Source organism: Brachyistius frenatus, unplaced genomic scaffold, assembly GCF_029030835.1.
Source record: "Brachyistius frenatus isolate BFR_SWC_R1_liver_20210118 unplaced genomic scaffold, ASM2903083v1 Contig_87, whole genome shotgun sequence".
Taxonomy (NCBI): domain Eukaryota; kingdom Metazoa; phylum Chordata; class Actinopteri; family Embiotocidae; genus Brachyistius; species Brachyistius frenatus.
In genome coordinates, this window is record NW_027210686.1 from 950,632 (window position 1) to 965,926 (window position 15,295).

Genomic DNA, 15,295 nt, shown 5'->3' on the forward strand with positions numbered 1-15,295 from the left:
TTCTGCGTGTTTAATGAAAACACTTTGTATAATAAGGCCTGCGATCTTTCAACGGCAGCTTATGAAAATAATTTTGTCTGATCCGCCTCGTTTTGCATTTGGCAGGAATTGTATTTTGAAATGGCGCTGCGTTTTAATGAGCCGATCTGCCATCGTTTTTGTCTTCATAATCACACATTGTAAAATGTGTATTTACTTATTTTAACGTGAAAAAACAGACATTTTATAGCACAAAAGAAGTTTTTATTTTTTGTGCAATAATGTGCAGAATCGAGTGAATCAAAGGAGACGTTATTTAGACTCATCAGAAACGAGACACGAGTTCTTGAAATGTGTCACAGTAACAAATCTACGTGATACTTTATCAGTCCGTGCTTTAGCATACTTGTTGTTTGCTTGTTTGTTTATTGATCTCTTTATTTATCTACCTACTAGTAGCTATTTAGCCAATTAATAAACTGGCGGCTCTGAATAGATTAATGAAAGGAATCCTTGTCTCTAGATTTTTGTCGCACTTGCAGATAAACATTTTACTGACTAATATTGCTCTTCACATAAAATGTAGTTTTGCATTATTCCGGCCTTTCCTCCGCCAGAGCCCGGGAAGTGCCGGTTCGCAGCCGGTGCCGGTTGTGATTAGTGTGACACGGTGAAGCGCTGCAGCCAATGAGCGCGCTGCATGTGCCAAGAGGAGCCGGACGGGGGTCCGTGCAGACTCGCAGTGAGTTCTGAAAGTGCTGAAAGGGAGGAGCACTCCCCAGTTCTCTCTGCTGCAAGGAGCTCCTGACAACACGGTAAGAAACCAGCACCGATCCGGTTGTTTTGGACCGAGAGAAGACGGAACTTTGAAGGATATTAATTTGGGACGATTCGCTCGAAGTTCCTGTTGTTGTTTTTCGCGCCGTGTTGGTCTTCACATCTCCACATCTGCCATGCTTGTCTTGCTGTGCTGGACTTCGTGGTTTTGAACGCAGAGCTTCACGTCCATGGGCCCTTCATCTGGGATGTAGCAGAGTTGAACCCACTTCAACCCGCTTTTAACCCGCCTCTTCAGTGAGCAGGAATACTGAGCTGTTTCTCTCCGTCTGTTTGTGGAAAGTGAAAAACTTCTCTGAAAGTCCACTGAATTTTCTGGCGTTGATGGTAAGTTGCCTTATGATGACCCCCATCTGGAGGTCATAGCTGAGCCTTCTTCTTTTCCCACCACATCACCGCCCTTCACCCCAATGATGACTATGAGCTCTATATCGGACACTTTGGTCCCGACTGATCCGTCCAAATCGGCGTTTTTGGAGTTCGGCCACAGCTACCCCGGACACCAGCAGCCCTCCCAGGGCTTGTCCCACAACCATTACCCGGTTCACGGCCTGCACGCTGTCGGGCCCTCGCAGCACGACGGGCCCTTCTCCTCCGGGGCATCCTCGTACGGGCGCCCACTGGGATACCCGCCCTACCACAGTCCCGTGAGCGCGCACCACCCCGGGGCATACCTGCCCTACCAGCACGGGGGTCACGGCGGGGCGCTTGGACACACCAGGCTGGAGGATTCCGGTAGGTTTATGCATAAAAAAAAAAGTAAAAAAAACTGGAAAAGATTTTTGTTTCTAGATTTTTTTTTTTTTTTTACCTTAATGTTGCTGAACTCCTCTACGATTTATTTGTGTTTAGTTGTTGACAAAGAAGGGTAGCTTAAATCAAACCAACACTACATTAAAGGGAAATGTAAATTATGTATATGTATTTTTATTCATGTCGTTTTGAATAAATAGCCTACACGTGTTTGTCACAAAGGACATTAAATGCAGCAATAGTCACAAAATAACAGGATAATCACAGTGGAGGGAAAAATCGGACCATTAAAATTCTGGAAGTGAGTCTATAGTCTGAAAAAACATCAAAATAAGCCAGAGTGGAGCACAATAATCGGATCCACATAAAGGTCGGCCACAGCGTCGTTCAGTGTACTTTGGGGTTGGACGGGAGCCTCCAGAGACTGCGACTCTCCACAAGAAGCAGCCGACACCGGCCCTGTGGTGTCCCGCAGCGGCCCGCGGGAGCTGCACTGCACTCCCTCCAAAACCCAAACCCTCATCCTCCTCATCATCTCCCGAATAACAGCCAACATGTTCCCCTCCGAGCAGACTGCACGAGCTGCGATCCGAATCGGACTAAACCAAAATATAATTTATACACAGTTCCTGCGTTTCTGTCTAAATAAAACACAATCCTAACATTTAACGAAAAACGGGTAATTTTACTTCAATTATTGAGTGAGGAATATTGACAGGTTATCTTCGTTTGTGTGGAATTGTTATATACACCACATATATTAAAGCTATGTACAAAAAAAAAAAAAACATAACTCAAAAAAGGGGAATATTCCCCAATCAATTATTGGATGATATTTTATCACCGACATTTGTGGCAAAAGAAATCCAGATTACAGACAAAAATCTAAAAGATATTCATGATTCCTTCATTGCTCAGATATCAGGAGGAGAAGAGTGCTGGCTGGTTTGTCAACTATAATATGTAACATTAACTGTTAACAGATGTATGTAGTTTATCATACAACTATTATTACATACATGTAAAGAAATGCTTGACTGCAGGCAAACTCATTATTTTCATGTCATAATGACCACATTTCTGTGTTTCTTTCATGTTTTTTTACCTTCTTTCCTCACTTGCTGCATCATATTCTGTCTGCCGTGCTGGAGAGAGGCGACCTTGAGCGCTCGTGCATTTGAGTTAACTCTCTCTATGGATTGATATTTATATATTTTTTGCACCTTTTGAATGTCTTTATCGCTCATGCACAGCATCCTTTTTCAGCACAGCTTTTTTGTCCTGTCATTTTGTCACTTTCATAATACATAGAAAAGTACATTTACAAAAATGGTAAATGGTTTTCTTTGTCTGTAAATTACTGAATATTTACAGAAATGAATATAATTTTAATTTATTTATATAAAACAAAACACTTAAAAAATGGATGCGTTTGATATTGCTGAAAGTCCCACATCAGCACTTTCAGCTAGTCATCACATAAAAATGCTTTTGTAAATAAAGTTCATGAACATGATTTTGAACGGATGGCACAGAAGATGATAATCTATAAAATGTGGGTGAACACTGCAGATCTTTTCCTCTGTGATTGGTGCTGACACTTTTCATCCAATAATATTGCTCCCAGTTTCCAAATCAATACATTTTGATTTGTGTTGTTGGTGTTTTCTAACAATGTAATTTTCCATGAATATATAAGTACCCTTACAATGTAGAATAGGATGCTGCACAATTCTTTGTCTGCGAACATGAAATGTTTCCATTTTGCTGTAATACCACCATGTACAGCATTATACGTACTGTTATATATGGAGTATGATATCAGGAAACACAACGGTTAGAACATATTTGTGCTGGTTGGAATTTTACTATGAACAAGTTTTCTTTTCAAAAGAAATTTGTCTTTGTGGAATCGGTACCACGAGCTCTTTGTTCCTCCGTCCTCTGTCGTCCACACTCCTGTACGGCGGTGCTGGTTCTCTGGTTGTCCGGGTCTCCGGGTCTCCCGAGCTGCAGCTCAGTTACAGAATCGGAGCGTCTTGTGGGGCCTTGGCTTGTCCACAGCTGTTCTCTCCTGCCACTGCAGGCTGTGAGCTCATGTCATAACAAAGATCAGCGTGGGCGAACATATACAGAGTGTAGCTTTCTTTAAAAAAAAAAAAAAAAGAAGAAGAAAAAGAAAAGCCCTCTCGGGTGAGCTGTCTGTATGACTGAATAACTAAACGGACCTGGTTTGAGTGGATTTATCTACCTTCACTCTGTCATATTTACTCACGATATGTCCTAATTATCATAGCAACCCTGCCTTCACCAACATATGTTCTCATCACACAAAGTCTCTGAGTTAAAATTGACCCAGTGGAAGTTAATATCGCTGTGTCAGCGAGTTTTATTTTAGGTCACTGGATCCAGACATCCTTTATGTCGGGTGTTTCCTCCACATTGGTTCTGGGGAAAGTTACCTCATCTGTGCTATATTGACCATGCTGGGCCACATTTGTAGCAAATTTATCTAATTTTAGTGTGGCCATTTTATAATTATTCCAAAATCCCCATTCACAAATTTGAATCATAGTAAACTGGCCTCATTATCTTTCCATTTTGTTGTTAAATTTTGGTAAAAGTTCAGATACATGTTAGATTAATAATATTTTTTACGGTGCATATATTGGACCTAAAATGTAAAATATGCTGAGGTACAATTTTGAATTGTTTAGATAAGGTTTGCAGCAGTTTTGTATTTTTATTTTATATACATACTGAATCAAAGATATTTTTGTAAAATATGTTGTGATAAAATTATAGATGGTTACGATGAAGTATGCAGTAATTGCACACATATTGGACCAAAAAGGCCAAAACATTAATGATTCATTGTTAAACACATAAATACAAATTAATAAAAAAAAATGTGTGTCTTCCATATATATATACAAAATTGTCCTCTGATCTCTCCTCCTCTAGAGCATGAGAAGCCCACGGCGGTGATCGAGAACGGGGAGGTGAGGTTGAACGGGAAGGGGAAGAAGATCAGGAAGCCTCGGACCATCTACTCCAGCCTGCAGCTCCAGGCTCTCAACCAGCGCTTCCAGCAAACCCAGTACCTTGCTCTGCCCGAGAGAGCCGACCTGGCGGCCAAACTGGGCCTGACGCAGACCCAGGTAACGTGGACGACAAGACACACACAAATTTAGCTAACATGGGCTGTGTACTCTTTCAGCCTCAGAATAAAACAGTAACCGAATTTATGTTTGTTTTATTATTAGATGAAGCATGAAAAAAAAAAAAAACGATTTATTACCGAACTCAAGCATAAAAGGAATGAAAAATGTTTTATTGACATATGGATTTCTTTAAAAGTCATTATGACAAGATTTAGAAATATTTCTGACATGAAGTTTGTCTGATTGAAGGTATGGGTGGTTCACAATTCACCTGAACTTTTCAAATCTGTATGAATCAGTTAGATTAACTTTATAATCCAAATTGATCACACACCTTTAAATGTTTCCTTTAAATCCCCAAACAGGCGCAGGTACATTCTTTCTGACGGCTGTCATCAAACGCTCCTAAACGTGTAACAGATACTGACGGTTACTGAAGTAAACTTAAATGTCATGTGGAGTTTAGTCATCGATTGTGTCGTGCAAAATTGTGTGTGTGTGTGTGTGTGTGTGTGTGTGTGTGTGTGTGTGTGTGTGTGTGTGTGTGTGTGTGTGTGTGTGTGTGTGTGTGTGTGTGTGTGTGTGTGTGTGTGTGTGTGTGTGTGTGTGTGTGTGTGTGTGTGTGTGTGTGTGTGTGTTTCCCTCAGTACTTTTTATTGGTCTCTTTTCTCCCTTTCAGAAGTGTACACACATTCGTGTAGTTTTTCATTTACGTGAAGTCAATGAACCGTCGCTGGATCGTGTTTTCTGAACTGCACACTCCAGGTTTTCATTAGATGCTTTGGAATTTAACATTAATAGACATAAAATGAGATATTTTCCGTAAATACCCGTCTTTAGATGTCAGCCACACTTGTTTTTTTTATTCAATTAATTAAAGAACAAAGTTCCATTCTTCTTCTTTACTGTCCATACCTGTTTTGTTAAGACAATTGAAAGGGAAAAAAAACCATTAGGTTCGGCATTTTAATGTTTATGTTTGTCTAGAAAGACTCTTTAATGACTTCGGTCTCAGTGTTTCCTCATTTCTTGAGCATCTTTAATTCATTAAAGAAATATTTGAATATGTGAACGGAGGCCGGTTTCTTTATAGTACAGTAAGTTGCCAAATAACATTTGACGTTATAAACAGCAGGCAGAAACAAACAGGACACGGATTGCATCATTATAAACAACATGAATTTCATACTGAAGCTATAGTTCTTGAACAGTAATTTGATTATCATGGGATACCATGTAAACAACATAGAGGTTTAAAATACAGATAAGCTAACTGCACACATCCAATAATCATCACATACATGAAGAAAATGCAGGTATTCACAAACAAAATGTTCAGCCTCTGTTTCCATTCAAACTAGTTTGTTGGAGAAAATAAACGTTGTTAATATGTCGCTGTTAGGAATTAAGATCGGCGTCTGTTTATCTGCTATTCATATATTTGTATTATTACATATTAAATAAGTTTAAAAAAGGGAGCTCAACCTCATAAAATCATGAAATCATATTCCGAGTCAGCAGCTACTGAGAAGCGAGTGAACCTTGAGCAGAAGTTTTAACGACCACCATGGTGAGTTTTGTCAAATAACAAACTAAATGACCAAGAAGGGAGTTTGTTAAAAAAAAAAGATATGCTTCAAATACCTTTAAAAAGATAAATAATTACATGTATTGTTACTTGAGACGAGCTAACTTTGCCTTGCTATAGTTATTCCTCCTTCTTTATCAGTTTGGTTTGTTTTGTAGTTAGTAAAGATTGAAACAGTTCAGGGAGACAAATGTCAAAAAAGGCAGATTCAGTTTTTGCCTCAGTTTTAACCAAAGAACTTATTTTTGGTAAAACAGGCAACAATTGAGTCTGCGACCAAAAATATAGTAAACTTCTCTCTTTGGCAGCAGGTCCGATTTGGAAAACAGGAAGCAATTTTCTCACAAGTAACGCTCCAAATGTCGACTGTAGACAAATTGGCTTTACGTGTCAGAAGGCAAAGTCGCTATAATTTATGAGTTATCATCCTGCATGTCTGTGATTAGAGTTCATGTTCACCGAGCAACAGCAGGAAATCATAACGCTGGACATGTAGCAACATACTAGTTTTGGCTTTGTGACATATGTAGGCTTATTTTTATCTTCGTATCAAAGAGGTGAAAGATGTTGTTTTGAGCAGTGAGCAGGTGTCCGATAGGAAGAGATCACCTGAGATATGATACATGCACATGTGTTTGTCTACGAGTATACACGAGCAGCCGACGTCCTCCAGTTCAACTGTTGTAATCCCGCATGAATAAACTGCGGCAGCTATGTTTACACTGGCAGTAAGAGATGATCCGTTCATTTGCCTTCGCCGTTTGTAGTGGCAAAGTGGTTTTGATTGTGGTCGGCTGCACGACAGACTCACATGCTGACTATTTCGTTCACCTTTTTTCACCTTTCTCTGTATTCTTTGAGGCGTTTTGGATCAAAGAAAGTGAATGATTGCATCACAATATTCACAGCGTCGGAGTCGATCGGGTATTAGAGTGAAATCAGAGGATCTCTGATGGTACTTTGAGGAATGGAGGCACATTTTTGTCGGTTCGGGACAAAGTATGTGGATTTTTTTGTTTTGTTTCTGATTTATCTTGGGATACTTCTCTGTGAATGCTTGCCCTGTTTTCCTTTTTCCCTTTTGGAAATAAGGAAAAAGTAACACCAGAGAAACCTTTTTATAGCTTCATATAGCAACACTACAAATTGCACACAGCCTCAGAGTTTTAGGGGAAACTCCAGGAAGTCACTGCCCCTGGCTGAAAAATAGTCTGGCACAAAACCCAGATAACAACACAAGATATAACATGATAATTAATGCACTTTAGAGGTACCGGTAGGCAGATTATATTATGTTTGGATAGAACCAGTCCAGTTCTTCCCCCGTGTTCCCAATCTTTATGCTATGTTAAGCTAAGCAGCTGCAGGCTGGAGTGTTTTATTGACCACCAGGCATGAGAGTGGTATCAATGTTCTCATCAAACTCTTGGCAAGAAAGAGAAAAAGGGCATTTCATAAAAATGTCAAACTATTCCTTTAAGCAAGCATTTTAATTTCTCATCCTGAAATGAAAATCAATCAGTTTATTACAACTTTACAAGTTTATTACAAATTTAGCCAGATTAGCTATCACTTTGTTTTCGAGGATTAATTAGCAGTGATTGCACACGTAATGTCTCTAATAATCTCTTTAGTGTGGGTGTGAAACCACAGTCAACAGTCCAGATTCAAACTGTGAAGTGATGAGTGTTTAACAGAGTAAGTCCTCCGCAGCCTCGCACTCGAAAACAAGTCAGCGTTGAAAGGAGCTAAATGTCCGTTGCAGGCAGGTAACTTCTGCGTTTGCTTCCAGTCAGACTCGAACACAAACGTTTAAAATGATTCCCACAAAAATCAAGATTTTTGGAAAGCTGCCGCGAGTTCCTGCTTTTTTCCGTGTTGACGCTGTTTTGTGCGACACCTCGTTTTCCCGAGGTGGAGAGGGCAAAGGTCGCATGAAATAAACTGGAAATATCCTTTTTGAGAACCTGAGTATTGTTTCACCATTAAATATGAAAGTTGCTGGTTGGCGCTAACACTGAAAACGTTTTTAAAGCTCTGCATTGTACACTCTGACAGTTTTTCTTCCTTTTCCAGTAATTGTGTGAGGAAAATATATTTCTAAGCTAAAGTATGTCCTCTGATCCTGAAACATCACGTGGAGCCACGTCTTCATCAAAATGGCCCAAAACCCAGCGCTGTTGTCACTAACAGTGAATGTAACAGTGATCAAATGTTCTGTCTGCCAGTACACAAGAGTGATAACTAAAACTACAAATGATTCTAAGTACTGTGGGGAAAATGTACATTCTTATAAATACTAAAACGTTGTGTTTTATATTTTCAGGGTTATGTACTCTCCTCTGGTGGTGACATAGTTAATAGGTGGAGACACAGAACAGCTTGTATTGAAACACTCAGTCAGCTGTAATTATCCCAGTGTGCATATGTGCATGTATGTATTAGTGTCATGTGTACTGTGCACATTCCTCACATACATGACTGCACTTTAGTCCAGACAGGCGCACACACTCATGCATCAACTCAAACACTAAGATCATGTGTGCATTTTCATGTTGTACAGTATGTACGTGGATGGAAACATAAACACACACACACACACACACACACACTTGAAGATAGTGATCATACACCACATCACCCTGCTGCCTTCATGCCATTAGGCTGCCAGCCAACCTCGGACCACTTTCCATCGGCAACGCTAATGTTCCCAGACGCAGCTGAGAAATGGCACGTAGCAAAAGTTCTAGTGTTTTTCCTCGAAACTTTCTCTGTCTCGATCCATCATGCACACACACACACACACACACACACACACACACACACACACACACACACACACACACACACACATACATGCACACATAGACACAGATATGCACACACACACACATGCACACACACACACAGACACACACACACACACACAGATATGCACACACACACACACACACACACACACACCACACACACACAGATATGCACACACACACACACACACACACGTGTGCACAGATATGCACACGCACACACACGCACACACACACACACACAGATATGCACACACACACACACACACAGACACCACACACACACAGATATGCACACACACACACACACAGATATGCACACGCACACACACACACACACACACACACACACACACACAGATATGCACACACACACACACACACACACACACACCACACACACACACAGATATGCACACACACACCACACACACACAGATATGCACACACACACACACACACACACACACACACACACACACACACACACACACACACACACACACAGATATGCACATTCACTGCCTATAGCTTCCAAATGGAAGATTTCTGGACAAACTTCAGAGGAAAACAATCATGAATTGTTTTGCTGTTATTCAGGAATTTCATTTCAGAGATTTTCATTTAAGACACTCAACAAAAACACAACACTTTTGTTTTTGCTCCCATTTTTCACAAGACTTCTTTTATGCAAACGAAAGGTTTATTTATCTCAAATCTTCTCAAATTTGTGAAGATTCTGTGTTAGTGAACACTTCACTGCACCAAGATGATGTGACAGCTGTGGCACATCAAGATGCTGATTGAACAGCAGGATTACTGCGCAGGTGTGCCGCGGACTGGTCACAACAAAAGGCCACTCTAAAATATGTCCTTTTATTACGCAACACAATCCCATACTTATCGCCCGTTTTGGGAGCATTTGGCTGCCAACAGAGTTGTTGCAGTGAATTGAATTCTTATTTCACTATAAATCCTCTCTGGTGTTGTTTCCAATCATCTGTCAGTCCATCCAGCAGGCCTCAAACCTGCCGACCACGTGTCACCACGTCCCGGGTTATCCTGTGTGCGTGGCGTTGTGTGGGTGAGCACTTGGCTGATGTGAATGTTGTGAGCAGTGGCCAGCCCGGTCTCACGGCAAAGCGTGAAATAGACACGTCCGTCCACTACAGAAAAACAGGAGATAGACACAGCTCAGGCCGTCGAGGCGTTTTCCTGTTGTGGAGGAAATGAATGAAACCTACGGCATGCTTCGAGCCATGGGATTTATGGGAAGATGAAACACAAAAATACAACTCAACAACAACATTCGAAGGTCATCATCTCGCATGGCAATCGGGAATTGATTAATTAATGCCACCAAGCCAGCCCTCGTTCCTCCTGATAATACAGAAAATATGTGCTTCGTACTGGGTCTCTCTGTTGTGGAACCTTTGTCACATGATCCTTCGTCACGTGACATTTACATGCGTGTAAGTTTCACACTCACAAAACGTGTAACTTTCAGGCCCAGATAGCCTAAAGCGCAGCTATCTCACATTTTGATGTAGTGGACGGGCGTGTCTTATTTCACGCTTTGCTGTGACACCGGTTACTGAAACTTGGCAACTCTATGTGAAGGAGATATGTCACTACATGAAGCAAACGGTGGTCATAATATACTGACTGGTTTGAGACTCAGTATCCCCCACAGCAACAACAAATAATACCCGTTGCCATGGTAAATTGTGCCTATTACTATAAAACTGCACATTTTAGAGTGGCTTTGATGTCGATGGACCACATCTGTCATGTCACGTGGATGGATTATCTCAGCATCGATGTGCTCTCTGACACAGATTTTAACACATTTGTGAAGAGAATTTAAGAAAAATGAACCTTTTTTTTGTGCATGGAAGAAGTTTTAGATCTTTTACTGCAACTCATGAATAATGGAAGTGAAGAAAGAAGGGTTGTGTTGGATGTATATTAATGTTTACAGTCTTTCAGTGGCACCTGGCCTGCCTCTCAGCCACCTTCGTCCCTTAATATCGGTGTCATTAGCCGCACTCTCGAGCAAGCTGTCAGCTCCATGTTGCTGCAGGAATATGAAACCAACAATTACAGTAGAAATCCTCTCACTGCGGCTGCATTAAGTTAACGTGCTGTTGATTGACTCCTGGCCTCATAAGTGACACTCAAATACTCACTTTAGAGTTTTATCCACAGTGGTATACCACTCAAGTTAATTATTATAGTGCAGGTACTCCAGTTTGGTGTCTGTCCCTTGTATTACTGTATTATATAGATGATTATAAAGAGGGACTTAACTATATAAGTACAGAAGCAGAGAACTACAGATTCCCGAAATGACCTGATTCTCATGAGTTTGCTAAAAATAGAAATAAAAGAATTTTGAGGGCAGAGTTTGAAGTAAAATTACAAGTTAATTTATAAATGACAGCATTGGCATTGCATATTTATGGCGCGATCGTTTCATTTTATATATTTGTGTCTATCAAAGCTAACCTCTAACAGGCTGTGATTGACGTCAACAGAAACTGAAACAATGGAGATCACATTAAATGTTGAATTTTACTCTTCATGACTTCTTGGCTGTTTAAGCTCAAAAGCTGGGTGTGAAAACTGGGTGCCTTTTTGATTATCGGGTAAAGGGATAATTTTTTCCACATATTCAGAGTCAATTAAAGCAGTCTGAAATTAGATTTTTTTTTATAGAATAATATATCTTCCATAAAACCACTTCAACCATCTTCATAAATACCCATAAACTCCCCGGGTAATAATTCCCAGGACTGTCAGAATACAAGAACAATTTTAGAGCCAGGAGGATTTTATTCTTCTTTTCCTTGCACTTTTATCTTTTTTCTCCTCTGCTGCGAGCCAGAGCTTTTCACCGTGGAGAGCAGGCCGATGGGCGTTTGTTTTTTTCTTTACAACGCAGTTAAAACCTGTTACGGACAAAAGTATCCTTCACTGAATGGGTGTAATCATTCATGATTCATGTGTTGGAGCTAAGCTGACAGGTGGCCCAAAGGGCATTTTGTGTAACGTGATGCCTCATTTGGAAGAATACTGGAAACAGAAAATATGCCAATAATATCAACAAGACAATCATCTCTCACCACAGAAAAATTTGATATTCAACTCAATATTTTAAGATATTCTTTTACAATTGTGTCTGTATTATTCACGCATTTGCTAAAAGGATCACCAAATACCAAACAGTGGAGACTGTAAACACAAAATGCTGCTTATTTGTGCAAATCAATTTTGTTGTTGTTGTTGTTGTTGCTGCTGTGATGTGTTTTTTTGAGCAGTTGATCAGTACCGAGGTTCCTGTTGTCACAATCCGGCTCAACGCTGGCGACAAAGAAGAGACGGGTTGAAATGCCAACAGAGAGTTTTATTTAAAATGAACAAAGTTAAACTCTAAAGATGAGTAACATCAGCTGTGAGTGGAACTCACAGAGGGGTGAGAAATGTGTGCGCTGGCGTTGAAGGAGAAAGGTGACGTCAGCCGAACCGAACCGGGAGATGTGGAGCCTCAGAGAGACGCTGAAAGCAGGCAGGTGTTTGTAGCTCTGGTGGAGGCCGACAGGTGACACGCTTCACCTCCACGAGCCTCCTGACCGCAGCCTCATGCAGGAAGAGGCCGGTTGAGCCTCAGCAGGTAGAAAGGGAGCGGTCGTAATGCATGCTGGCTGAGCATGGCTTCATAGTAATTGAGTTATTTGCATAATCCTATTCTTTATTGATGTGCAACATTTTTTTTCAATTTTTTTTTTTTTTGTGTGTCATTTTAGTTGTGGAACAGTGGTTGTATAAATATGCCTGTAATAGGATTAATTAGAAGAAAAAGCGCATACACCTTTGTGATGGTAAGAATACAAAAAATAACTCGGTATAAAAGATAAAATAACTCGTCACGCTGTTATAGAAAGTATTCAGTGACCCACGACCTAAAAACACAGCGATGGTCAGTGAAGGTCGTCCTGAAGGCGTCGGCTCAAAACGCTGACGGTGCAATCACAGGGGTCCTTACTTTCTCCCTTTCTCCGTCCTTCAGGTAAAAATATGGTTCCAAAACAAACGATCCAAATACAAGAAGATCATGAAGAACGGCCCGTGTGGACCTGAAGGGGACCACCTCGCCCCCCCACCGCCGTCCTCCTCCTCTCCGTGCTCCCTGTGGGACATCAGCATGGCTGCCAAAGGTGCGCCGGTGCACTCGGGAGGATACATGAACAATTTTGGACACTGGTACCCCGGACACCAGCAGGACTCCATGCCGAGGACTCAGATGATGTGACAGCCAGGAGGTCTCCACACTTCCAGGACAAATTACGGATTTCTACCCGTTTTTCTACCCTGAACTGAAGCTGTCAGGGACGGACATCGTTTTGAGTCCGAGTCACTCTGGAGGCAAAAATAGACAAGGTGCTAGACATGAACTGTAGTGAAATTTGATGCATAATCGGTTAACAAGATTATTACGGTTCGAAACAAATAGAATTTGCATTATCTCGAGCTTTCACAAGACTGGTCACCAGGATTGGAACATAATTATTTTCCCAGGTACCTAAGTTCCCAGGATCCTGTGCTCCCAAGGCTCCCCAGTTCAACTCTATCCAAACCCACAATAGCCGATGTCCTATTAGGCAATACAGAGCCGGGGAACATACGACCTACAACTAACTGTAGCATATCAAATAAAACAAGTAATAGTGTATTTTGGTGAAAACCAACCAAATGGTTCAGATGGGATTCGCAGCATGAGTCGCTGCAGCTGGCTTCAAACGGGATTGCAGATATAAATCTTGTTAAACTGCTCAGTGGTTCAACTCTCAAGATTGAATGGTCAGTTGTTAGTGCCACACGTAACCAATGCAGACTAAAGAAAATGCAATTCAGCCACAAGAGATCGTAGCGTTAACCTAGCTAAACTTACAAATTCAAATCAGACTTTGCAACTCTGAACCTGAACCAGCCGGCTTCCTGATGTCCTGACTTCCTCACCAAAATCATGTTTTTTTTTTTTATACTTACACAGTTATATTTGGAGGTCATTTTCCCAGTTAGCTAATTTGTGCTAAACTGTTTGTTAATCTGTTGAGATTTTAAAAAGCATTGTGTAGGTTTTAGTGGCGCCTGGTGGTGAGTTTACAGACTGCAACCAACTGAATACCCCTCACCTCACTTTCCCCTTCCAAATAATACTCGCGACCAATGGAAGAGGCCCTCGATAGAGACTGTTGGGCTCGTCCATTATGAAGGGCTCAGTCTAAAACACAATGACTTTTAGTTTCAAGTGACTAATAAAAACACAATTAGTAATATTATATTCCATTTCCTTCCAATGCGTCCCCCTAAATCCTACATAATGGTCCTTTAAAGACTGTTTCGCCACCAGAGGATAATGGTTAAATACCAAAATGGAGCCTTACAGTCACAGTAGAATTCAACTCTATTCTAAGAACTGTAATCTTGCTTCAAAGAATATTACCTAAAGTTACACAACCAACGTAAATGTCTACTTATTTCTGCCTCCAGAGCAGCTCTGCCTGCCAAGATATGTTTGATAAAGCTATGACTCAAGCTACAATTTGAAGCTCATGCCAGCCCTACATCTTTGATTTTGGACATTTCAGGAAGTTTATTTTTATTTTGTATTTTTTTGTCTTGTCATTGGCATTACAGTAGGGCAGGTACACACTTCAGGGTTTTCTCATAATTGTTTTTATTCAACTTTACTGATTCAATAAACCCTCTGGTTTGCTCATGTTAAAGACAGATCAGATTAAAGAAATAAAGACAAGAAAGTTGTTGTGATGCTGATTGTTGATTGGTCTGTCTGTGTAGGATTTAGACCCTCTAGAAACCTCGTACATTGTTGAGCAGTTTGACTCGAAACTGTTTTTCATTACTTTTGGACTGATTAACATTTTGTTTTATGTATAAAAAAAATGACTGTGCACCATAAAAAGCAATCATTAAAAAAAGATTATACTATGACAGTGAATAGATTTGAACTGCTGTATGTTTAAAATTTGTATTTGATCTTATCCAAAGTATCTTCAGCAGTTCTATGTCAATACTATTATCCGTTTTTTCATTACTAAGTTTTTTTTTTTTTTTTTTTTTAAACCTGATGGATTGATTTA

General features: G+C 40.5%; 1 protein-coding gene across 1 annotated transcript; it reads left to right on the top strand.

Annotated features, from left to right (window-relative positions):
* The first annotated feature begins 757 nt into the window (after positions 1 to 757).
* Positions 758 to 14,969, top strand: LOC138627555 (homeobox protein Dlx4a-like). Its single transcript, XM_069709968.1, has 3 exons — positions 758 to 1,551; positions 4,534 to 4,730; positions 13,201 to 14,969. The coding sequence occupies exons 1-3, from the start codon at positions 1,227 to 1,229 to the stop codon at positions 13,441 to 13,443; spliced, it is 765 nt and encodes a 254-aa protein (XP_069566069.1). The 5' UTR covers positions 758 to 1,226; the 3' UTR covers positions 13,444 to 14,969.
* The last annotated feature ends 326 nt before the right edge of the window (positions 14,970 to 15,295 follow it).

What these genes read in the sequence shown, in the direction of transcription:
- LOC138627555 (XM_069709968.1), top strand. Translation starts at nt 1,227, where the DNA reads ATGATGACTATGAGCTCTATATCGGACACTTTGGTCCCGACTGATCCG. An exon ending in CACCAGGCTGGAGGATTCCG is followed by an intron (nt 1,552 to 4,533) that starts GTAGGTTTATGC and finishes CTCCTCCTCTAG; the next exon opens with AGCATGAGAAGCCCACGGCG. An exon ending in TGGGCCTGACGCAGACCCAG is followed by an intron (nt 4,731 to 13,200) that starts GTAACGTGGACG and finishes TCCGTCCTTCAG; the next exon opens with GTAAAAATATGGTTCCAAAA.